Source organism: Hippopotamus amphibius, chromosome 8 (genome assembly GCF_030028045.1).
Source record: "Hippopotamus amphibius kiboko isolate mHipAmp2 chromosome 8, mHipAmp2.hap2, whole genome shotgun sequence".
NCBI lineage: Eukaryota > Metazoa > Chordata > Mammalia > Artiodactyla > Hippopotamidae > Hippopotamus > Hippopotamus amphibius.
The window spans coordinates 10,357,113-10,383,004 of NC_080193.1; the positions used below are offsets into that span (position 1 = coordinate 10,357,113).

A 25,892-nucleotide genomic window follows, 5' to 3' on the forward strand; every position below is an offset into this window, starting at 1 on the left:
GCTTTGGGGGAGAAATTAGAAAAGAGTTTGTTTTGTCTATTGTAAATTCAAGATACCTTTTATTAGATAGCCAACTGGAGATTTCAAATTAGCAATTGAATATATGACTCTGGAGTTCCCAGGAGAGGCCAGGTCTGTGGGTATAGATTTAGGATTAAACAGTAGAGAGTAAGTACTATTTAAAACTGTTGGACTTTATAAGATCATTAGGGAAATTGTGTACATTGAGAAGAAGAGAAGACCTAGCACTGCCAACTGAAAAAAAAAAAAAAACACAACAAAAAATGTACAACGTGAGAGTTACGAGTTAAGTTTTATTTGGGGCAAAATGAGGACTATAGCCCAGGACACAGCGTTTCGGGTAGCTCTGAGAAGCTGCTCCAGAGAGGTGGGGGGGAAGGTCAGTATACATGTGATTTTGGTGAAAGGGAGGACATGCAATCAAGCACATATTTTTGGAGAAGGTTACTGATAGTCACTAGGAGCACATGTCACTATGAAGGATTTTAGTGCTTTTCTGGATATGAGGAGATGCAAGAATTGGGCTCATAAAAACATTTCTTGAAAATATCTATCTGAAGACCTAGTCTGCCAGTTTTTTCCAGAGCACAGAGGGCCTTATTTCTGATCTCCACCCTGAACTCCTTTCAGGGGGTGTTGAAAGTCAGCAGCTGCAGCAGCTCATACTTTAATCCTTGTAGAGGTAAATGGCAGGTGCCAGTTTGTAGGTGACAGTACCCTGGGGACTCCAGAAGAAAGAGCCAGTAAAGGTGACTGAGGAGGAATGACCATTGAGGTGGGAGGAAGCCAGTGGATTGTGGCATCAGAGAAACCAAGAGTTGAAAGTTTCAAGGAGCGATAGAAACCAACACGCTACTCAGAGGTCAAGTTAAATAATAATGACAGAGACATTGGTTTTTGGGGGGTTTTTTTATATAAATTTATTTATTTATTTAATTTATTGGCTGCATTGGGTCTTTGTTGCTGCACACGGGCTTTCTCTAGTTGCTTGGAGGGGGCTACTCTTCTTTGTGGTGCGCAGGCTCCTCATTGTAGTGGCCCCTCTTGTTGTGGAGCACAGGCCCTAGGCATGTGGGCTTCAGTAGTTGTGGCACATTGGCTCAGTAGTTGTGGCTCACGGGCTCTAGAGCACACGCTTAATAGTTGTGGCCCACGGGCTTAGTTGCTCCGTGGCGTGTGGAATCTTCCCAGGGCAGGGCTCGAACCCGTGTCCCCTGAATTGGCAGGCGGATTCTTTACCACTGCGCCACCTAGAAAGTCCAGAGACATTGGTTTTGAGAGTCACTTTTGATCTTGACGAGAGCATTCTCAGTGGAGTCAAGGAGAGAATAGAAGTGAGGAAGAAGACAGTGATTATACACAACTCTTGAATCACAAAGGATATTGAGAATAGATATAACAGGTAATTATGTTTTCTAAGAGAGAACAGGAATAGCAAACATGTACTTTGTTCCTAATGCGAATGAACAGAAATATCACTATATAATTTATATATGTGTCTCCACCACCTGGGGACCCAGACATAGATTAGTAGAACTGAGAGCATCATGGTGTGAATGCTGTTGAGTGAAGCACAGGCACAGTGGTCCTTCATGTAGCTGCGTTCCTGGGGATGTGCTAAGGAATGCACTCTACTAGTTTGAGGCTGTAATTTAATATATTTCAAGCTAGAAATAGTGCAGAATGCATGGTTGGAAAGTATGTGTGTGTACGTGTATATGTGTGTGCTGCCTCCTACAGCTTCCAAATCACTGATCAGGTCCTGTTCTTCTGCATTAAAAAAAAAAAATGCCTTGGTGTTTTTTTTCCCCATTAACTGAATGTTTGTTAGAGCGCTGCCTTTAATACTATATTTTTTCCTTTCCACTATTTTTTAAAAAATAAATTTATTTATTTTTATTGGCTATGTTGGGTCTTCATCGCTGCACACAGGCTTTCTCTAGTTGCGACGAGCGGGAACTACTCTTTGTTGTGGTGCGTGGGCTCCTCATTATGGTGGCCTCCCTTGTTGCGGAGCACGGGCTCTAGGCACATGGACTTCAGTAGTTGTGGCACGTAGGCTCAGTAGTTGTGGCTCAGGGGCTCTATAGCGCAAGCTCAATAGTTGTGGTGCACGGGCTTAGTTGCTCTGTGGCATGTGGTATCTTCCTGGGGCAGGGATCGAACCCGTGTCCCCTGCACTGGCAGGCGGATTCTTAACCACTGCGCCACCTAGGAAGTCCCCTTTCCACTATTCTTGACAAATAATTTGTTCAGGAACATTTTTCATAGGAGCATCTTGTAAGCTATTGGTAAGGTTCCCCCCACCCTCTGTAACTTGTTGGGATGTAGTATAATGTTCTGCCACTGTCTTAGGTTGAGGAACACGAGTTTCTGATATTTGTAGATGTCTTTAACTTTGTGGTGCCTGTTGGCATTATTATTTTTATCAATCAAGTAGACCATCAGAGAACTTTTTTTTAAAATTAATTTACTTTTTTATTTATTGGCTGCGTTGGGTCTTCATTGCTGTGCACGGGCTTTCTCTAGTTGCAGCAAATGGGGGCTACTCTTTGCTGCAGTGTGTGGGCTTCTCATTGCGGTGGCTTCTCTTGTTGCGGAACATGTGCTCTAGGTGCGTGGGCTTAAGTAGTTGTGGCTCGCGGGCTCTAGAGCGCAGGCTCAGTAGTTGTGGTGCACGGGCTCAGTTGCTCCTCAGCATGTAGTCTTCCCAGACCAGGGCTCGAACCCATGTCCCCTGCATTGGCAGGTGGGTTCTTAACCAGTGGGCCACCAGGGAAGTCCCCATCAGAGAATTTTTATGACTGTTTTCTCTCTTATTACTCTACCTAAAAAGTATCAACTTCCTGTGAATGCTTCTGACCTATCATTTCAAAAATTGAGCTCTTTTCTTTTTGCCGTCACAGCTTATAGCTGCACTTTATTTTCTATCTGTACTGCAATAGTCCAGCAAAAGGGATACAAGACAGTCTGTGTTGGTGATCAAAATAAATTCAGCCTTCAGATCCTTAGATTTACTGTCCCAGGTAGTAAGCTAGTACTGTGGTGTGATAGAAGCTTAGAATGTAATAGATATGATGTCGTATTTTGCCTTAAATGCCTAATAGTACCGGTGCACATTTATTTTATTTTCTTTTATTTTTTTGGGGGGGTACATCAGATTCAATCATCTGTTTTTATACACATATCCCCGTATTCCCTCCCTTCCTTGACTCCCCCCCCCCCTCGAGTCCCCGCCACCCTCCCTGCCCCAGTCCTCTAAGGCATCTTCCATCCTCGAGTTGGACTCCCTTTGTTATACAACCACCCGGTGCACATTTAAATGTGCCAGCCTGTAGTTCTGTGATTCAGGCTATTGATTGGTAGTAAGAGGAGAAAGATAAGTTATGTTGATGCTTATTTTGCTTTGAAGAAAGATGTTGTAATTGCTAGGTAGTCAGATACTGAGACTCTAACCGAAGGAAAATTCAGTTATCCCTCTATGTCTGACCTTTCACTTTCCAAGCTCAGAAACTGAATAGATTTGGATAACAAGGGGTAGTTGTTTTTGTAACATTGGGCTAATTGTATAAAGCACAGACTGGGACTTGCCCAATTAACACATTTTGTTTCATATTCCAGAACTTCTGACTTATACAGTCAAGTAATTTAACCTAATTCACATGAAGGAACAAACAAACTTTTCAGTCTTTTAAGGAAAATATGCAGCTTGGCCTTTTATTTTTCATCCTCTTAAAACATGAAGGTTTCAGGAATCTATAATAATGAAAAACTGAGTTGCAGGAAGGAGACAACCTAGATGTTTTGCATGTAAGAATTCTTTTAAAAGTGCATAGCAGAGAAAACCAGTGAGTAATAAAGATATGAACAATTCAAAGCTCTTATTGTTTCTTTTTTAAAATAACAGCTTTATTGAGATGTAATTAGCATACCATAAAATTCATCCTTTCACAGTACACAATTCTGCGGTTTTTAGTTGTGCTGCCATCATCATGATCTAATTTTTAATCTCCCCATAAGAAATTCGTATGTACAATCACTCTCCATTCTCCGATCCCCCACCCCCCACCCCAGCCCTAAGCAACCACTAATCTGCTTTCTATCTCTGTTGATTTGCCTCTTCTGACATGTCATGTAGTTGGAGTCATACAATATATGGCCTTATATGTCTGACTTCTTTCACTTACCATAGTGTTTTCAAGATTCATCCAGGTTGTAGCAGCAGCATGTGTCACTTCTTCATTCCTTTTTATGGCCCACATTGTCCATCAGATGGATATGCCACAATTTGTTTATCCATTCCTCAGTGGTGAACTTTGTTGCCACTTTTGAGTGTTTGTGAATTCTATGTACATGTTTTTTTCTGTGTGTGAACACGCCTTTTCAGTTCTCCTGAGTATATACTTAGGAATAGAATTGCTCCGTTTTATAGTCTATCTTATTGTTAAGTGATATAGTTGTTGACTAGTCCATTGAATGGAATTATCAGATGTATCTACATACTGAAAAAATAATTTAGCTATGGACCTAGGGGTATTATTATGCTATTTCCCACCTTTGGTTATTTAAAGAGAAACACTTTTAAGTTAAAGATGAGTTGAAGGTAGCTCATTGGGTTTTTTGAGTCTGCCCACTTCCTTGGAATGATAACTTATGTATAATACTTCGGTCCTGTAATTCTCATTTCACATTTGCTCCTTGGTAACTCTAAAAATTGTATGAGTTGAATGTTTGGAAGCAAATAATAAAATAGAAAGCCCAATGGCTTAAGCAGTAATGAGGCTTTTCTAGAGCAATAACTGAGAAGTCCAGGTAGCCCTGGCTTCGGGCAGAACTTGTTCCTTCACTCTTAGAGTACCCGGGTGGCTTAAATGGAAGGCCCAGCTGAGTCTTATTGGCTCTGTTGACCTGTCTTGGGTTGTGTGCTTATCCTTGGTCAGAATTTGGAATAAGCTAGAGCCGGGAATGGATACAATACATGTCAGCATTCTGTTAGGAAAGGAAGAATGTGTGCTGGAGAAATACTGACAAGGGTCCACTCCAGAGTCACACCTCTCTTTCTGTAGAGCTATAAGGAAAAAGTAAGTACGTATTCACTGCACTTGAGTCTGTATCTGATAACCTACTGGGTTCAGAAAGCCCATCGTTCCTCAAAAGACCAGCCCTTTTCTTTTTCTAGCCTTTCCTGCAAATCCTTTGAAAGTCTTATGCCTTTTTATTCTTTTTTAAAATTTATTTATTTATTTATTTACTGGCTGTGTTGCGTCTTGTTGCTGCACATAGGCTTTCTCTAGTTGTGGTGAGTGGGGGCTACTCTTCATTGTAGTGCACAGGCTCCTCATTGTGGTGGCTTCTCTTGTTGTGGAGCACAGGCTCTAGGCACGAGGGCTACAGTAGCTGTGGCACATGGGCTCAATAGTTGTCACGCATGAGCTTAGTTGCTCCGCAGCATGTGGCATCTTCCCGGACAAGGGCTCAAACCCATGTCCCCTGCATTGGCAGGCGGATTCTTAACCACTGCGCCACCAGGGAAGTCCTGCCTTTGTATTCTTAAGTATTTGTTTTGGTAAAGTATTTTATAGCTTTGTTAAACAAACTGGTTCCTTGTTTTAAGTGATAAGTGTAGGCTGTATTCATAATCACTGTGTCTGAGTTTAATTCTAAAGAGACAGAGAAGAATGTTTTTACTTTTGCTCAATGATAGCCTCGTTTGATTGTAAGGGTTGGGCTTTTAGTGACCAGTGCAACTTGAGTTTTGTCTAAAGCAGCTTCTCTATATGACCCCTCCAGTTAATTCTAATAAGTAACAGGACAAAGAAATGAATAAGGTGGCTTAAACATCCTCCTCTGGACAGTAGTGAGGAGAATGAGCTGAGCATTAAGTGAGTTTCCACATATCATATGAATTGTATCCAATTTAATAACTTTCCTTCTACAGCTCTGTTGGCCTTTTTTACCCCTTGCTGGGTAACAACCTCAAAACCTCAGTGAATTACAACCAACAACATTTTTTTTTTTGTTTATGGGTATTTAGGTTGGTGTGGTTCTGCTGATCAAGGCTTTGCTTATCTAGGCCAGGCTGGGCTTAAACTTCTGGCCAGGTTCCGTTCTCTTTCATGAGTTTGTATTTTGGAGCCCAGGCTGAGAAGCAGTGGCTCCCTGGGCATATGGCTGCACATTCTTCTCATATAGGATTGCAGGAATTTAAGAAGGTGAGTAGAAACATGCATTGTCTCTTAAAGCTTCATCTGGGAACTGGCACACTGATAACTTTCTCCCAGTTTTTAATAGCCAAAGTAAATTGTATGGCCAAGCCCAGTATCAGTGTGGCCAGGAATACAACTGTTCCCACAGTGAGAGATTGCAAAGTCACACAACTACGAACACGGGTGTGTAATTCTAATAAGGATGGAGTAGAGAATTGGGAATGATAATCTACTTAGCTATAGGTGTTATCCTAGGAATGAAGGTGCATAAAACAGTGTGTGACGAAAGCAGATTTCTCTGTAGAGTGAGTAGATTAGGATTATGTAAGAATATACTTCGGTACATCTTAGTAATCGAATTAAAACGATTAGTAATGTTCAAACTAAATTAATAAATGATGTTTTGTTTACTGCTACCTCTGAGAAAGCAACCGTGGTGGTACCATATTCAGTTCCTCACTTCAGTGTCTGAAGACCCTTGCTAAATTGTTTAGCAATTTTTAATTCTAGCCTCTTGTGTCAACTGTAACACGGCCTGAAATCCTTGCCTGTGTAGAGTCTTAAATTATTAAGTAATTCTTATTCCCATTCTTTCTCTAAAACTTAGCACACTACTAATTGGTCAGTTTATACATCAGCTGTTATAAGACTTTCATAACAGCTAGAATATAGAATCAGTGAAAAGGTGGGGCATTTCAAATTATATTTAGAAATATCAAGGTCATCTAAGGAACATTTCAGGAACGTTGTGTGTAGTTCCCATAGAAAGAATTATAACATTGTTTTTGTCTTTTTGAGTTTCCAGTGCTGGCAGAGAAGTGACTTTTGTAGACTTTGAGGAATCTAGGTTTTAATGGCTAGGACAGTATTTTTCCCTACTAATTGCAGTATGGAACTCTTTTCCCACAAGAAAAGGATATTTTGGAAAACTAAGATTCCATTCGGTACATTTTGGATAATACTGTTGTAGGCCATATTTATTTACTAGGATTAGACATAACTATATGTAATAAAAACTCAAGGTTATAGTGGCTTATACAGGAAACAAGTATAAAAAACAAAAGTTTTGTGTTTAAAATGCAGCTAAACAAATATTTGGACTTTAAAAAAGCTCATATTTTAATACAGTGTATTTCAGCTAACCTGAGACTTCTAATTTAAAATGGCTTATTTTGTGACACTAAAAAAGAAAAAAAAATACCGTCAATTGTACAACACACTTCAATTTCAGAGATGTTAAAATGTGGGGAAAGTGTGTCATTGATAGTATTAAACATTTTCATGTCTGGCTTTTGTCTCCTCCCATTTTTTTCTCTCTAGCCAGTTGGAGGTATTTTTATTGTGTGTGATTGAGAACTGTTTGGTCAAATGCAAATAAACTAGACACCATACTACTACTGATAGCACTTATTAACATTAGTTATATATCCAGTAAGTCTCCTCTTATAAAGCTGAGCTGTTAGTTACATTAAAGTATTACTACTCTGTGTCACTTATCCAGTACTGTGTAACAGCTTGCCTCAAAATCACATAGCTTAAAATAACCATTTTTAATTGGCATTAAATTTAATTGAGGCACAGAGAATCTGCTCAGTGTTATGTGGTAGCCTGAATTGGAGTGGAGTCTGAGGGAGAATGGATACATGCATATATATGGCTGAGTTGCTTTGCTGTGCACCGGAAACTGTCACAGCATTGTTAATCGGCTATACTCCAATATAAAATGTTTGTTTTTTTTAAAGAAGGATCCCTATATTGCAATAAATAAATAAATAAGTTCAATTGATATAATTGTAGATTCATGTGCAGTTGTTAAGCAAAAAAAAAAAAAAAAGGTAATGTGGAGAGATCCTGTGTATCCTTTGCCTAGTTTTTCGCAATGGTAATTTTTGCAAAAATGTAGTGTAATATCACAGTTGGGATATTGGCATTGACACAATCAGATTTCACCAGTTTTACTTGCACAAGTGTGTATGCCCATGTGTATGTGTTAAGGTCTGTACAGTTTTATGACCTGTGTGTGTTTTTATAGCCACCACCAAGTCAAGGTAGTGACCAAGACTAACACTAAAAGTACCCCTGGTATTGCCCTTTTATGAACATACCCCACACCCACCTCCCTCTCCATGCTAAGCTGCCACCCTCACTCCCATTCCTAACCACTGGAAGCCACTGTCTGCCATTTCTAAATTCTGACCTTTCAGAAATAGTGTATTTGCTCATGTGTATTTGTCTGTGGATCTGCAGTTGGGGTGGGGCTCAGTTGGGAGAGTTTGTCTTTGCTCCACGTGGTACCTGCTGGACTCTACTGGGACTGGAGAATTCAAGGCGGTCTCAGTCACATGCCTGGAGCCTTGGTGCTGGCTTTCTGTTAGGGAGGGTGTCTGAGTGCTCCTCCCCATGGCTTCTTGTGTAGTCTCTTATCCTCCAAGGCCTCTCTCTCCACGTGGCCTCTTGCTTCTAGCAGTAGAGCCTGGACTTCTTGTTTTCACATGCCAGCTCAGGGCTCCGAGAAAGCAAAAATGAAAGCTGTGAAGTCTCTGTTGACCTGGGCCCAGAACTGGCGCAGCCTCACTTCTGTAGTAGTCTGTTGGTTGGAGCAATCACAGGGGTAACCAAGATTCAAGGGGGAGGGGGAACAGACTGCCTCCTCATGGGGGGAGCAGCAGGTGTGTGCAGGGATGGGGGGCGTTGTTGGTGGCCAGCTTTGCAGACAGTCTGCACACTCCAAACAAGATAGTTGGGTTATAGAAATGACGGTGCATGTGTCTGCTTGGATCTGCTGTCAGTGTTATCTTCATTTTGAATTGTGAATTCATTCGAATTCCATAAAAAGTACAAAGAATATGGTAAGATTACATAATTTTCTTCCATTAATCCCTGTTTCAAATAGAACAGTTCCTTTGCAGGGCAAGTTGCTGAGTTCAAGTTACCAACCAGATCTAAGGATTCCCAGGGGACCTGTGGTATTTGCAGAACAAGTGGTTGCTTGAAGCAGCTGTTAAGATGTTAGGAATGGTTCACCCCTCTTATTTTCCCAGGCTAGCTGTTTTCTTGTGATCTTACAATAGCAGGGGCTTTGTATACATAGTTCCAAGCTTTCTATATTACTAACTTTAAGAGACCATACAGATTGTCTTCTTTTCATTAAGCTTTTTAGGTGGGGTGTAAGGATATTGTTTTTCAAGATATTTTCAACTTCATAGAATAGATCTTTTAAGAGGGAATACGATTGTAGGAGGAAGGAGAGTCATTTCAGCTAAGGATTTGAAACCAAAAGAGCATTTTCTTTTAAGATTTTTTTGACTATCAAATGTTACATTTGCTTTGTTTTGTTGTGAGAGTGGCAGTAGAGTGCATTAAAGGTTTAGAGATTCTGGACTTCGCTGGAAGAATTCTTGGTCATCTGTTACGTTGTAAGGAATGAGCTTTCATATAATTTGTGAAATGAGATAATTCAAGAGCTGTTGCTCAGTGAGGGCTACATGCTTAGAGAGCTTGTAGTAAACCATGAGGATGACTAAGTACAGTGTGGTTGCCAATATAGAAGTGAACTTTTCACTCTGAGCTTTAGAACAATATGTTATTTGGCTGAGAATTTCCTTCCTTCCTTCCTTTCTGAGTGATAGCTGATTTCACAGGCATTTACTGTACACTCTCTGTGCATGGGACACTGTTAGACATCATTAAAAGAAAGTTAGAACAGGGTCCCTATTTTTGCAGGAGATTGTGGTCCAACAGGGCGAATAAGATATTGACAAATAACTGGTATGTAATACCAAGGTGGTAACATAGAAGTTCAGCACACGGAGAGAATGTTACAGACAGCAAATTGAGTAAGCTGCCCGAACCTCATTTTTCACCCCTGTAAAATAAACGTGGACTGGTTCTCTTCCATCTCTAAAGTATTGTGATTCTGAAATGTATGTTTCAATTATTAGAGGCTTATACTTTTTTAGAAGATGCATCAGATTCCGTGTGATGATGTGGAAGATTTATTGCTGCATATTTTGGGCACTTTTACCCATGGTGTACCCAGATGAAGACTTGCTTTATTATTCGTTAATGAAACACAGAATTACAGAAAGGGAAACACAGAAGGTTGTTTTTAGTCTTTGGTTAAGCCAGAGTAGTTCAAGACCTTCATTTAGTGCTTTTCATACCATTCATAATGGTGAGAAAAGCGCAGCTGATCCCTATTCACTGGGATAGGAAAAGGAGAATGAATTTAAAATTGCAGGGACTTCCTAGGTGGCGCAGTGGTTAAGAATCTACCTGCCAATGCAGGGGACATGGGGTCGATCCCTGCTCCAGGAAGATCTCATATGCCGCAGAGCAACCAAGCCCGTGCCACAATTATTGAGCCTGCGGTCTAGAGCCTGTGAGCCACGATGATTGAGCCCATGTGCTGCAACTACTGAAGCCTGCGCACCTAGAGCCCATGCTTCACAAGAAGATGCCACTGCAATGAGGAGCCCACCCACCACAATGAAGAGTAGCCCTGCTTGCCACAACTAGAGAAAGCCCATGTGCAGCAATGAAGACCCAACGCAGCCAGTAAATAAATAAATAAATTTTAAAAAATAAAATAAAATTACAGAAAGAGATATCACATAGACAATGGGAGGAAATGTCTTCCCTTGTTTTAGTAGACATTTCTAACTACTTCTTCGGCGACATCCATGGTCCTCTTTTGCTTCCCACCTCCTGACTGTTAGGTATCCAGGTGGAAGCTGTCGTGGCCTATCCGTCTTTTCGGCAATCTCTCAAAGGGTACTTCAGAGGGCAGAATCCCCACCCACCACCCCACTCACAACCCCTGTTGGAGATAACTGAGCAGACTTCTGGACCATTGAGCCCGTCTCACTACCCTGTGGCCCCCTTATTAACCGTGGCACAGCTGGCTTGAAATTGGTTAGCACAGGTGATTGTGCTGAGGAGATCAGGGAGCTACAAGGAATAAAAATGAACTGAAAGATTCTCATACTAGCTTGGTTACCTGTTATGATCTGAAGACTTAAAACTCAGTCTGGTGAGATTTCCTTTGTTTCTGCATTCCAGATTGTGATTAACATGAACTAGTACTAACTGTGAACTCGTTGGCTAGGAAGAATTCATAGGCCAAATATTAAAATTTCAGGAAACAGTGATAAGTAATCTTGTGAGATAAGTATTATCTAATTAGGCTTAAAGGAGAATATAAGTGAAGGTGTCTAATCCTTGACACGTGTTTATTCTGAGTCTGTGAAGGTCTGTGAAGATCAGTGCTGTGCACATTTGCAATCACATTTCCTATATGTGTATATTAAAATGAAATCTCAATCCTGAGCTCTAGCTCTACGTTTGCAACCCACTACTTCGTTGTATAAAAGAAAGGTGGATCTCACCACTTACATATCTCTCAGTCACTTGAAGCTCAGTATTTGAGGGGGCATATCTCTATTTTTTGCTTCTTTTTTCTTTTTAATGTTAAAGCCAGGAAATAGTAGTATAAGGCAGAAACCAATCTCTCGTGATCCTTTGGGGATTAGTTAAATCCCATACCACTTAGTATAATGCCTAAATATTGGACATTCAGACCAAATTTTAGGTACTTGGTGCTTGCTTATTTTATTGCTAAGGTTGACATAATACCTCCCGTTTTTATGAATGTTATCTTGAATGCTAACTCTGCATGTGTAAAATAGGAATAACAGTAATGATCCTTTGTCACAGGATTATTTGAAGTATTAAATGGGCTGATTTATGTAAAACACATAGCACATCATCCCACACATATGAAATGGTCAATAAAACCAAGCAGCTAAAATTACTATTAGGAATTTACAGTTTGAGACTTAAGATTGTTGGTGACATAAAGACAAGTATACTGCTGGTTTTTATGTATTGAACTGTGCCAAGTAGTTTCCTAGGAATTCGATTAGCCCTGAAACCTTACGTCAGCTGAGAATTTTGGTTTCTAGGTGACAGTGCTACTGTGGGAAACAGGACTGGCACTCCCTTCAGAGAAGACCCCTTTCAGTGGGAATCTGTAGTAGCTTTTTCTTTCTTCTCAGCTCTCAGGTTAAAATGATAGTTAGTGTAAAGGAAAGAAGAGAGAGCCTCTGCAGAAAGGATCAGGAGCTACGGGACTTCGGAGGAACTGCTACGCGATGGGAGAGATGAGAAGCAGTATTTGTTTTGTTTTTTCTGTTAAGCACGCACTTTATTAGTGGAAAGGAAGAACTCCATAAGAGGAAGGAAAAGCTGTATCAGAAATATAAGTGATTCAGACACAAATTCCCAAAGTATACAACCTTTCCTTCACATGAACTAGTGGGATAAACATTGAACAAGAGGGGTGAAATATAGAAATAGTAACATGGAGGAATTTCTTTGAGAGGGGTGTGAGTGGAACCTGATTAAAGGAGCCAGAGATAGTGAACACATTTTTCCCTTTTGTAAGAGAGGAGCATGCTTAACTTAGGGGTGAGAGCTGATAGACCTATCAAGCTGCAGTGAGCAGAACTGTATGATGCCTGGGCTTTCTTCTAGTATCACAACGAAGTCTACGTAGTAGGACTTCCAGCTGAAATGGAGAATGCAGTGATGTTTACAGAAACAGAACAAACTATGAGTTAAGTAGTGGCATTATCTCCATTTTAAAATGGAGATAAGCAGACTAGAACTTAGAACTGAGTTCCTGATCCCCACTCCCCGACCCGCCCATCCCCTGCCCCTGACTTGTTCCATTTGTAGCCTTGCCATCTCCGTTGGTGATAGCTCCATCTTTCTGCTTGATTGGGCTAAAACCATGGTAGTCAGCCGTTGCTCCTCCTGTCTCCTTCTCTGTGTTCAATCTGTCAGGAAATTCTGCAGAGCTTTATCTTCAAAACATAACTAGACTCAGATCACTTCTCACCACTACCATGACTTTTACCCAGTGCCAGCCATTATCTGACATCTTGTGCCTGGATTACCACAGTAGCCTGTTCTCTGTGCTTCTGGCTTACGCCACTATAATCTGTTCTTTTCCCCCCCCAAGGTTGATATTTATTTATGTAGTATAGTTGACGTATAATATTACATAAGCTTTAGGTGTACAACATAGTGATTCACAGTTTTAAAGGTTGTATTCCACTTATAATTACTATAGATTACTGACTATTCCTATATTCCCTGTTGTACTATATATCCCTGTAGCTTATTTTAAACATAGTAGTTGTACATCTTAATCCTCTACTCTCTTCCCCTTCCCTTTCCCCACTGTTAACCACTAGTTTGTTCTTATATCTGTGAGTGTTTCCTTTCTGTTATATCCACTAGTTGTATTTTTTAGATTTCACTTAGCATAATACCCTTCAAGTCCATCCATGTTGTTGCAAATGGCAAAATTTCATTCTTTTATGGCTGAGTAGTAGCTCATTTTATTTATATATATTTTTATATGAAATATATTTTATATATATATTCCACATTTTCTTTATCCATTCATCTGTTGATGAACACTTAGGTTGCCTCTATACTGTTTTTTTAAGATTTTTTTTTGATGTGAACCATTTTTAAAGTCTTTATTGAATTTGTTACAACACTGCATTCTGTTCCATATTTTGAGTTTTTTTTGGCCACAGCCATGTGGAATCTTTGCTCCCTGACCAGGGATCAAACCCACACCCCCTGCATTGGAAGGCAAAGTCTTAACCAGTGGACCACCAGGGAAGTCCCTATGATCTGTTCTTAATACATCAGCCAGTCATCCCTTTTCCCCCAACTTTTCTAAAAGTCAGACTTCTTAAGGTATAATTTATAAACAGTAAAATTCACTCTCTTTAGACATAGAGTTCTATGAATTTTGACAACACACAGTCTTGGACCAACCATCATAGTCAAGAAATAGAACATTCCATTGCCCCCAGAAGTTCCCTTATGTCCTTTGTAATCATCCCTTCCTTCCATCCCCAGCCCCTGGCAGTTAGTCTCTTTTCTCTCCCTTTAGTTTCATGTTTTCTAGAATGTCATATAAATGGGATATATTTGTAGTGTTTTGAGTCTGCCTTGTTTCACTGAGCATAATGCATTTGAAATTCATCCATAGCGCATTGCCCAGTAGTTTGTATCTTTTTATTGCTGAGTAGTTCTCCATTGTGTAAAGGTACCACAGTTTATCCTTTCACTAGGTGATGGACATTTGGATTGTTTCCAGTTTTTGGCAATTTTGGGTAAAGCTGCTGTAAGCATTCATGTTAAGGATTTTGTGTGGATATATATTTTCATTCTCTTGCGTCATATGCTAACTTGTTTACCTTTATATCAAACTGTCAGACTGATGCTAAAGTGACTGTACCATTTTGCTATAAATTAGGCACAATAGGAGACTATCTTACTGTGGCAGTATCACTACTCTTGCACTTTAGGGACCATTATTTAGTAAAATAAGGGTTACTTGAATACAAATACTGTGACACCATGATAGTCAATCTGATAACTGAGTTGGCTAAGTGACTAATGGGAGGGTAGGTATACAGGGTGGATACGCTGAATGAAGGACTGATTCATGTCCGGGCAGGACGGAGCAGGACGTTGCGTGATTTCATTACGCTATTCAGAACATTGTGCAATTTAAAACTTATTGTTTTATTTATGCAATTTTCCATTTAATATTTTCAGTTGCAGTTGACCATGGGTAGCGAACTATGGAAAGTGAAATCGCTGATAAGGGGGTTGCTACTATATTGTGAAATGGTTTAGAGTGTGACCTCTGGATCTGGAGCCAGACTGCCTGGGTTGGCATGCCAGCTCTGCTTCCTCCTTGGGCAAATTCGTTCATCTCTTTGTGCTTCAATGTCTTCATCTCTAGAACTGATAATAATAGTACCTTTTTCAAAGGAATGTTGTGAAGATAAAATGAATTAGATGTAAACAGCTAGTACATTGTCTAAACACAGAGTGAGAACCCCCCGAGTGTTAGCTATTGCTGGTCCTGTTGCTGGTACTGTGATTATAACAGCAGTTTTATTTCGTGGTCTCATAGGCTTTTCAGATAGGACTTTGGACACTTTTTTCTTTTTGGACACTTTTTAATGAATCTCACCTTTTAAAGGTTGTTCTCATGTTTATTTATGGGAGGCCAGATAACATTTGTTTGAGTGTTTATGGTACCTGTGTGTAGAGAAGAACGGAAAGTTTTGGGGAATCTATATAGTCCAAGCTTTTAAAACACCATAATTTAATCTCTAAACAGGAGTTCAACTTGTACTAAACCAATAGTTTTCTTTGAAAATATTCTTACAAGTGGCAGAAGTCTCCAACTATAGAATACAGTCCAGCATCCTTTATAGCTACTAACCGAAAGTAGTCCTTTCTTAGTGTGACTTGAAAATTTTGACATTTATCTTATGAATGTCTCACTTTTTGTCAAGATTAATTAGAAAATTCATAAGTAAAATCACCCAGGGCTTCTCATTGTTGTTTAAGTTTCTAATAGTATGTTTGTATTGGGGTTTTTCCCCTCCTCTTGGAGTCCTGGACAGTAGTTATTTGATCTGAATCTTTTCAGAGGGGTGATAGTGGATTAATTCCAGCTGACGACCTCAGTCATTGATTCTTTGTGTATATCGCTAGGAAAAAAACAAGAATATTAAGTATTCTTGTTATTGCTAAGGAGGGAAGAGCCCTCTCCAGGCAGCCAAGAGCCTGCTTTTGGGAGATATTTAGCACAGAGTACTTTAGAGCTCTGGGCTCAAACTGTCTGGATTTGAATCCAGACTCTGTCACCTGTTGTGTTGTGAAGCTGGAGCTGGTGTACTGAATAAAGAATGTAGATTTTGACCTGATGGATGAGGGGGCACAAGCCACCCACACGAGGTCCCCAGGTAGTTTCCTCAACATCTGAACTCCCACTTCGGGGAAGTGAAACCCACAGGGTCGTTCTGATGGAAAGTGCAATTTCAGTACCCCACACAAAGGAAATAGAGTCATAAGATTTATTACTTACAGACCCAGAAGCAAGGAAACGAGGTAAGCCAGGGGAAGGGCAGTCCTCCATCCCTGGGCACATGCCAGCAGGAGATAGAGCAGGGTAGCAAGCACCTAGTACTTCTGAGGTGATTGGGGTGGAGGTTTCTAACTTAGGCCAGTTACCCTTTTACAGTAACAATGGTATATAGCAAGGGTTAACATACTGTTTCTGCATAGGGTCAGACAGTAAATGTTTTGAGCTTTGTGAGCCATACAGTCTCCGTCACAACTACAGTTGACCCCTGAACAACATGGGTTTGAACTGTGCGGGTCCACTTACAGGCAGATTTTTTTTCAGTAGTAAGTTCTATGGTATTACACAATTCGTGGTTGGTTGAATCCAGTTATAGATGAACCTCGGATACAGAGGGCCAACCATAAGCTGTCACCCCTAACCCCCATGTTGTTCAAGGGTTAACTGTTTCCAGCTCTGCCAGTGAAGCTCTGGAGCAGCCATAGATAATACCTGAATGAATGAGCTTGGCTCTGTTTATTGGAATAGCAGTAGGTCATGGTTTGTCCACTCCTGGTGTGTGGCAGCCCATAGCGTTATATAGGCTGGTGACTCCCTCCTCAAAGTAATAACAACAGTCTTTTATTGAGTAGTGTGTCGAGCTCTGTATTAAATACTTCACATTATTATCCCCCTTCTACAGGTGAAATTAACTGAAACGAATGAGGTGAATCAATTTTTTTGTTTGTTTGTTTGTTTTTGGCAGTGCTGCGTGGCATACAGGATTTTAATTTCCTGACCAGGGATCAAACCTGAGCCCTGGCAGTGAAAGCGTACAGTCCTAACCACTGGACTGCCAGGGAATTCCCTCAACTTTTTTTTTTTTTTTTACTATAGTTATTGTGTTTTGAATAATTCACTCTGCTATGAAGAAAAAAGAACAGCATGGAAAACTGTTATAGGAAGAAGCAGGCTGAAGACCAATATATCATATCACATAATCCCAGTTTTATTAAAAATGGGGCTCACTATTTCACATTTCTTTATTTGAATTATTTAAATAACACTAATTTTTTTTAAATTGTGTTTAAATCCTGGTGTACACATTAAGAAAGGACAAAGAAGTGTTTGTGATTTCTGATTTGGCTATACTTTTCATTTAATTTTAACCAGATGCTAGAAGCTTATGTTTTACAGTAAAATGTAGTATCCACGAATAGTAGAATTTTATTTCAAAGAGCCAGATTTAAAGATGAAGGTTTTCTAAAACTTTAAAAGCACCAACAACACTGCAATTATATATATATTTTAAGATTTATTTAGTCACATCACATCAGCTGAGAAGTTGTTCAGCACTAAACACTATTGCAGGTAAATATTGCTATTCTGGCTACTGATACTGCTTTTCAAATAGGAAACAGCAGCAAACTTCCATATCTTAATTCATCTGAGAAAGACAGCTAAAAAAATTTAAGCAGCTACTAACCCAGGTCATTTTTGAATTCCAAGTTCCCCAAACCCCATCCCACCCTCATTTGGAAAGCAACCCAACTTCTGCTCCTGAGCCTACAATGGTGTAATCTCTTGTAGGAAGAAATGCAGTGTCTGATTGACAGCTGCCTTGATTATACTGGGGATTTAGTCCATAGATTGTCTTTTCGTTTTATTTATGGTTTCCTTTTCTGTGCAAAAGCTTATAAGTTTGATTAGGTCCCATAGCACTTTGTTTCTCTGTTAAACATTACATTCTGCTGCCTTGTACAGTGTGTCTTTATTAGATTGTAACCTTCTTAAATGACTGTCTTACTTTTTGTATCTTAAACATGAAGATTTAATTTATTAAAATTTTATTTGATAAGATACCTATTCCATTACTATGCTTAGAATACATGCTTGTTTTTTTTCCCTTAAAGTAAGAAAAAATGTGAAAGAGAGTTATTGTGGACATTATGATAGGCAATATTTCAGATAAAAATACAAATTAAACTATTTCAACATATTCCACTGTGAAGAGAGAGATTGTGGCATTTCTTAGGCCTGGAATATAAGTCATTTTCTGCATATTGTATTTGAAGCCAGATATTTTGTAAAGCAAAAAAAAAAAAAAAAAATGTAGCTACCCTTGGTGTTTTGTGATATATTAGAATTACATGTGAGAAAATACTAGCACTTTATATAGCCAGGGCTTGTAGGTAAACTGTAAGGCAGAAGTTCTCAGAGTGTGGCCTGTGGATCACTGGGGTTTACTCTGACCCTTTCAGGGAGTCTACGAGGTCAGACTATTTTTATAATGCTAATAAAGTTATTTGTCTTTTTCAATTTGGCATTGTTTTTCTTATGGTGAAAAGCAGTGGTGAGTTAAAACTGCTGCTGTGCTGTGACATGAATCGAGGCTGTGGCACCAAAGTGAGCTAGTAATTGCTGTATTCTTCACTGCCATGTACACACTGCTTTAAGAAAGAAAAAAAAAAGCAGTTTCACTTAGGGTAAAGCAGTGAAAATTGCTTTTATTAAATCTCAACCCTTGAGCACACTGGTTTTTTTCTAATAAAACGCAAGATTTCCCCTGATTAAAAAATGGGCAGAGGACTTTCTTCTCCAAAGAAGTTATACAGATGGCCAACAGGCACATGGAAAGATGCTCAGTGTCACTAGTCATCAGGAAAATACAAATCAAAACCACAGTGAGATATCACTCACCCTTGTCAGAGTGGCTATCATCAAAAAGGCAAGAAATAAGAGTTGGTGAGGATGTAGAGAAAAAGGAACCCTTGTGTACTATCGGTGGAAATGTAAATTGATGCAGTCACTATGGAAAACAGTATGGAAGTTCCTCAAAAAATTAGAAATAGAACTATTATATGATCCAGCAGTTCTAACTTCTGAGTATTTATCCAAAGAAAACAAAAACACTAATTCAAAAAGGTGATGCACCCTAATGTTCATAGCAGCATTATTTACAATAGCCAAGACATGAAGTAACCTAAGCACCTGTCGACAGGTGAGTGGATAAAGATGTGGGGTCATGTGTATATATACATACACACACACTGTGGAATATTACTCAGCCATAAAAAAAGAATGAAATCTTGCCATTTGTGACAGCAAGGGTGGAGCTACTGGGGGTGTTTTGCATAGTAGAATGTCAGAGAAAGACGGATACTGTATTTGGAATCTAAAAAACCAACCAACCAAACAAATATAACCAAACAGAAACAGATACAGAGAACAAACTAGTGGTTACCACAGCGGAGAAAAGGGCGAAGTAGGTGAAGGGAGTTAAGATGTACAAACCAGCAGTTATAAACAAGTCAGCCATAGAGATGTCATGTACAACACAGGGAATATAGTCAGTGTTTTATAACTTTGTATGGTTTGTAATCTACAAAAAACTGAATCACTGTTGTACATTTGAAACATATAACTGTACTTCAATTTAAAAAGTATAGTATAGTAAATCAACTATAAAAAAAGTATAGTAAATCAATTAAATCAATTAAAAAGAAGAAAAAGTTCCCGTTAAGCACTTCTGCTATATAATAAAGTACCATTGGTTTTCTTTCTATAGTTTTTATTGGCTGTGTTGGGTCTTCATTGCTTCACGCGGGCTGGGCTTCCTCTAGTTGCGGCAAGCGGGGGCTGCTCTTTGTTGTGGTGCGAGGGCTTCTCATTACAGTGGCTTCTTGTTGTGGAGCATGGGCTCTGGGGGCGTGGGCTTCAGTAGTTGTGGCACTCCGACTCAGTAGTGTGGCTTGTGGGCTCTACAGCACAAGCTCAAAAGTTGTGGCGCATGGGCTTAGTTGCTCTGCGGCATGTGGGATCTTCCTGGACCAAGGCTTGAACCCGTGTTCCCTGCATTGCCCGCAGATTCTTAACCACTCGTGCAGTCATTTAAAATGCTAGCTGAACTAGCTACTTTTTTCTTGGACTACCATTTTTACTTGAAGAATGACTAGTGGACAAACTATGGAGTTATTCACACTTGGGTGTGTGGCAGTTTCTCAAAAATGAATGAAGTGAGCCTGTCACTTCAAAGGGAAAGATGGAAAAAAGTTATTTTTTCCAATGATAAAATTTGCATGAAAGTAGGAATTTTGGGAATTTTGGAAATTTTGTATCCATTATCATTAGCCTTAGGAGTGAAATTAACAAATGTGGCTTTTCAGATAGTGTAATGAAATGTGACAGCATCTGGAAGAGCTGCATAACTCAGCAGCCAGTGTCTTTCAGGTGACCAATGCATGAAGCTACAAAATCATCCATGGGAGAAAGATCCGTTCCACTGTAGCATAGTCCATGGAATTTGAATGTAATATAATTTTTTTTAATTCACTGATAATGTTTCAGATTCCACATTGCAAGTAACCTTTAAGAAAGTACCACTTGTTGAATTTTAGTGTCAAAGAAGACTGTCCTCAGTTTTCTGAAAGGTTGTTGCAGTATTCTTCCCTTTTCCAGCTATACATCTGTGTAAGGCCAGATCCCCCCCCCCCCCATAAAGTTCAACTAAAGTAACATATATAGCAGCAGATTGAATGCAGGAGCAGTTATGAGAATCTGCTGTCTTCTATTTAAGCCAGCCATTAAAGAGGCTTGCAAAAATGTAAAAGAATGCCCCTCATCTGAATTTTTTGTTTTGGAAAATAGTTATCTTTTCTTTAAAAATGTAATTTATGTACTCGTGTAATGGTTTTATTATATTTAAATAAATTAGTAAGTAAACATTTTAAGCTTTTCTCACTTTTACATTTCTAGTATCTTAAATATCAGTAGCTATAACCCACAGAAACAAAAGCTCTCAGGGTCCTTGATTTTAAGAGTGTAGATGGTCTCAAGACCAAAAAGTTTGCCAAGCTTTATTCTAGGTCAGTGTGCAGGGTTGGAATAGTAGTTGCTTGATTTGTTGGGTGGACAAGAATGCTTTCATTGTATAGCTGGAAGGCTGACACATAGAACACGTTATAGAACAGTACTCTCTGTGTCTCAGTTTGGCATGATTTTTAGCAGAATATGTGGTGTGTCTAAGCACTTGCTGGTAAAGCAGCTAGAAATAGATGCTTGACTGTAGAGCAGCTACTAAAATCAAACATGGTTCTAAAAATCTTAGGGTGTGGAATATAACCTTATATATGAGAGAACTTTCTGATAGCTCTTTGTCTATTAAGGCTTGGGGGAATGTAGTTAAAGAATTAATGGTTTTCGTTATGACCATATAAAATATTTCAACTCAACAGCTGACCTATACTAACATATCATTTGGCAATATCTTCAAGTCTGTTTTTAGTACGTTTGGCTAACATGATTTCAGTGTGTCTCAAATGCATGTCTTTAGTTTCTTTCTGCATTTCTGTAAGAATTCCTCTACTTCAGAGTGTAGAGTAATTCCTGTATTTAATATGAATCCAGAATCTCTGGAAACAGCCACCTTGATAGGAGGGCCTGAGAGATGATACGTTTTTGTTGATGCTTTGGTACAGTCTGAAGTATAGGATAGAGAGGGGCTGTAAAATAAGATTGCTGGGCTTTGATTTTAATCCATATTCTGTATTTTATAATAAATTCTTTTTGTTAAAAGGCTTTTTGTAAAACTTCCATAATGGTAGTTTGAGTTGAAAATATATGATATTTCAGATAACACTGTGAAGTAAATTATAACTTCTAATTATGTGATATTCGGTACAGTTTGGAAAGTTGTTAGAACTGTTTTAAAAGTTTTATTATGAATTATAAAATACCATGAACTATATTAGGAGTCAGCTTTAACCACATTTTCTTGGTACAGATTTATTTGAAAAATAAAATGGTCCAGTATAGAAGAAACCATTAAATGAAGCATCAGAACACTTTTTATGAAACCATGCATTTAGGTCTGCAGGAGCATGCTTACCACCAGGAAATGGAGGTGAGAACTGGTAGTGCCAGTCAGCCTCTTCCTAAGGTGTTTTGTGCATGGCCAAGGCTTCACCTTGAAAAATAGATTGTGAGGAAAGTCAGTGACTAAGTATGGATAGTCACACAGAGTAGAGCATGGCACAGAGGATCTGTGGAGGAGGAAGAGCTGGTTTAACAAAAATTCAACCCAGACTTAAGTCTAACATGATGTCTCTGGATAGTCTCCATTGATTTGAGAGTTGCAGCAAAAGAAACAGTAGTACCAGACCTTAAGACACTGAGTTTGGGAAGTTTAAACGTTTAATCTACCTTTTAGGGAATGACAATATGCTCCAGAATATGAAGGGTACAAAAAAGCCAAGTCATCCAAGTAAAACAGCAGCAAAAGAAAAGGCCCCCCCGCCCCAACAAAAAAAGTCTCCCTTCATGTTTTATAGATCAGGAATCTGAAAAATTTTTAAGTTGCTTTTTAAAATGCCTGTGGCCCTTAATCTTATGAAGAGCTGCTCAGTCTCACTTTAATTCACTTTAAAATTAATTACATCAGAAAAGTAATTAACGCAGATGAAAACCAACTGCTGGTAAGGGATAGAGCAATTTCAGTTCAGGCACCATCTCATCTGATCCTGCTGCTCTTTGAAAACACTTCATCAGTTACCTTGCTATCCTGGGTTTTCTTCCTCTTTCTCTGTTTCATTTTATTTTCTTTGCAGCTCCTCCTTCTTCCTTATCTTTAAATTTCTGAATTTTCAGGCTTTCATCCTGGGTCCTCTTCTCACCCACACGCGTGGCTTCAATTACCATGTGGAAGGTTAACGAGCTCCCGATATGTATCTTTAACTTAGAGCTGCTTTTGAACTCTAGATCCAGGTAGCCAACTGTTTCCTCAGCACATCCAAAACTTCAAGTCTGCTCCTCCTGTGTTGCCTTTTTTGCTAAATGGTACAGCCATCCACCAGCTACTTAAGCAGAACCCTGAGGATCCTCTCTTAGCTCTCATAAACAATCACCAAATCCTATTTTATTGTCTTGTATCTCTCTCACTCATCTACCTCCTAAGGAAGTCCCCCCCCCACCCTAGTTCTTAGGTAGAATATACCTATTATATGTTCTCAGGGTACCCTGTACTTGTCTTCCTCTCCTTTATAACATCTTCAACAATTATATTCACTTGCTTATGTTAACTTTCTGTTTTCATTCCCTTAGAACAAAATTTAATTTTTAAAATTCCTTTAGAAAAGACACTCGGGGACAAGACCAAGACGGTCTTGTTTTTTATTATGTCCCTGGGGGCTAGCAGGGTGCGGGGCACAGAAGCATCATTAAATATTTACTGAAGGGGGCCTTCCCTGGTGGTGCAGTCATTAAGAATCGCCTGCCAGTGCAGCGGACATGGGTTCTATCCCTGGTCCGGGAAGATCTTACATGCCGAGGAGCAACTAAGCCTGTGTGCCACAACTACTGAGCCTGTGTTCTAGAGCCCGTGAGCCATAACTGTTGAGCCCACGTGCCTAGAGCCCGTGCTCTGCTATAAGAGAAGCCACCACAATAAGCCTGCGCACTGCAACAAAGAGCAGCCCCTGCTCAGTGCAGCTAGAGGAAGCCCACGTGCAGCAACGAAGACCCAACGCGGCCAATAAATAAATACATAAATAAATAAATATTAAAAAAAAGTATTTATTGAAGGAAAAAATGGAGACATTTGTTTTAGGAAAACCCTAACATGAATGGGTAGTGTGAAGGGTGAATTCCTGAAGACAGACTTGCAAACATTGGGAATTCCCTGGTGGTTAGGGACTCCACGCTTCCTCTGCAGGGGGCCCAGGTTTGGTTCCATCCCTGATCAGGAAACTAAGATACTGTAAGCCACGCAGTGTGCCTCCCTACCCCCCAGTAAAAAAGATCTCTGATAGTCAAGCCATAGAAGGGAGCGAAGGAATTGGCAGTAGGATTGAGAGAAGTCTGGTATCTGGGTAAGTGGAAGTTGCGGGACTTGGTGACTGTTGTCACATGTGTGAAGTAAGAAGAGAGGGTGTCAAGAATGCTGAGGGAATCATGAGATCATTCCTTAAGACGGTCGGGTGTGAAGGGAAGAATAATGACTTTAGTTTTGGACCTGTTGACTTTAAAGAACCTTCTGTGGGACACACAGATGGAAAGAACCAATAGGCAGTTATAAAAATGAAACTAGAATCCAGGAGAGAGACACAGGCTTTACTTCATCACTGAGTAAAACCAGTAAAATACTACTGATAATTCAAGTGTACAGAGTTGGTAGATATTTTGGTACTTTTTAACTTGGGAGTGGAAGCACATATTGTATATCACACTGTGATGGGATTTTTTTACGTTGATAGTTAGCACCCTGTGGATGTTAACTAATAATAGTTGTGAATCTATACATTTACTCCTTTTTTTGAATTAATTACTGTATTTTATTTATTTTTGGCTGCGTTGGGCCTCCGTTGCTGCGCGCGGGCTTTCTCTAATTGCCGCAAGCAGGGGCTACTCTTCGTTGCAGTGCGTGGGCTCATTGTGGTGGCTTCTCCGGTTGTGGAGCACAGGCTCTAGGTGCATGGGCTTCAGTAGTTGTGGTGTGTGGGCTCAGTAGTTGTGACGCACGGTCTTAGTTGCTCCACGGCATGTGGGATCTTCCCGGACCGGGGCTCGAACCTGTGTCCCCTGCATCGGCAGGTGGCTTCTTAACCGCTGCGCCACCGGGGAAGTCCCTGTCCATTTACTCTTTATGTTAAACTAGCACATCTGTGTTTTAATTATGTATTTTGTTAATGCTAATTTATACCTGTTTTCCTTCTTAAAGACAAAAATAAAACTTAGTGGGGTTTATAGAACTGCATTAGACTGTAAAACTCTGTGAGGACTTGCTGCCATGTGATTAAATTTTTTTTCCTCTTATTTCTCTAGGGCCTATTCCCTGGTGGATTCCAGTCAAGTGTCTACATTTCTGATTTCCATTCTACTTATAGTCTATGGTAGTTTCAGGTAAGATGCTCTCAAAGTGGAATTGATTGCTGTTGGAGGTGGAAGAAGCATTGCTCTGAAAATGTTGGCACCAAAACTTACTGCTTCTGTGAGGAGAAACATGACTCCGACAGGAACTGAGTTGAACAGGATAATTTTGAAATTTATTCTTTGGTTTGCTTCTGTTAAAACACTTCTTGGTTTTGCTTATGCCTTTGGCATTTTAATGCAAACAAGCAAAAACTAATTACTTAAATTCTGATTCTGAGAAAAATGATTTACACAAGTACACTCGTTGAGAGAGTTAAGGAGAGTCCTTGACAGTGATTCTACAGAGTTTTAAAGGGGACATAACATTTCTCTTAATTTAAAAAAGGCATTGGCCAATGTTGAGCCATATGAAATTGCTGGTAGTCAACTTTTTTGACCTACACAAATAATTTCATATGGTTCAACCTACTTTTATGAGGATTGTGTGCCGTAGCATGTACTAAGTATTCTCTCTGCTGACCTTATTGAAGTTCCCATCCTAGCAAACAGCCATAGAAATACAAAGAAAAATCAGGAAGCTAAATACTCACTCCCTTCTTCTTTTCACTATTCTCACTTGAGAGGAAATTTGGTGGTTGTAGAACTCAAATAGTTTGGTGGCTGATACATTTAAAAGTGAAGGCTGCCTGAGAAATTGTAAATTGAGAACTTGAAAGGGAGCAGCAGTGATAAATGAAATAATCAGGCCTAAGGATTTTGAACTCTCCAGCATTATATCTTGATTTTTCTGGGTATTTGGAAAAATCGTAGACTTCCAGGCTTTATCTCAACTGAGTAGAACAAGTAAAATA

General features: G+C 39.6%; 1 protein-coding gene across 3 annotated transcripts in view; it reads left to right on the forward strand.

Annotated features, from left to right (window-relative positions):
• Nucleotides 1-25,892, forward strand: part of SPPL3 (signal peptide peptidase like 3) — a 92,398-nt gene that overhangs the window by 34,585 nt on the left and 31,921 nt on the right. For 2 of the 3 annotated variants that reach the window (XM_057744823.1, XM_057744824.1), the window contains exon 2: nt 24,994-25,071. In XM_057744823.1, coding sequence (XP_057600806.1) covers nt 24,994-25,071 — 78 coding nt within the window. Of the gene's footprint in view, nt 1-24,993; nt 25,072-25,892 lie in introns of those variants that run through there. The other variant, XM_057744825.1, reaches the window with a different exon arrangement.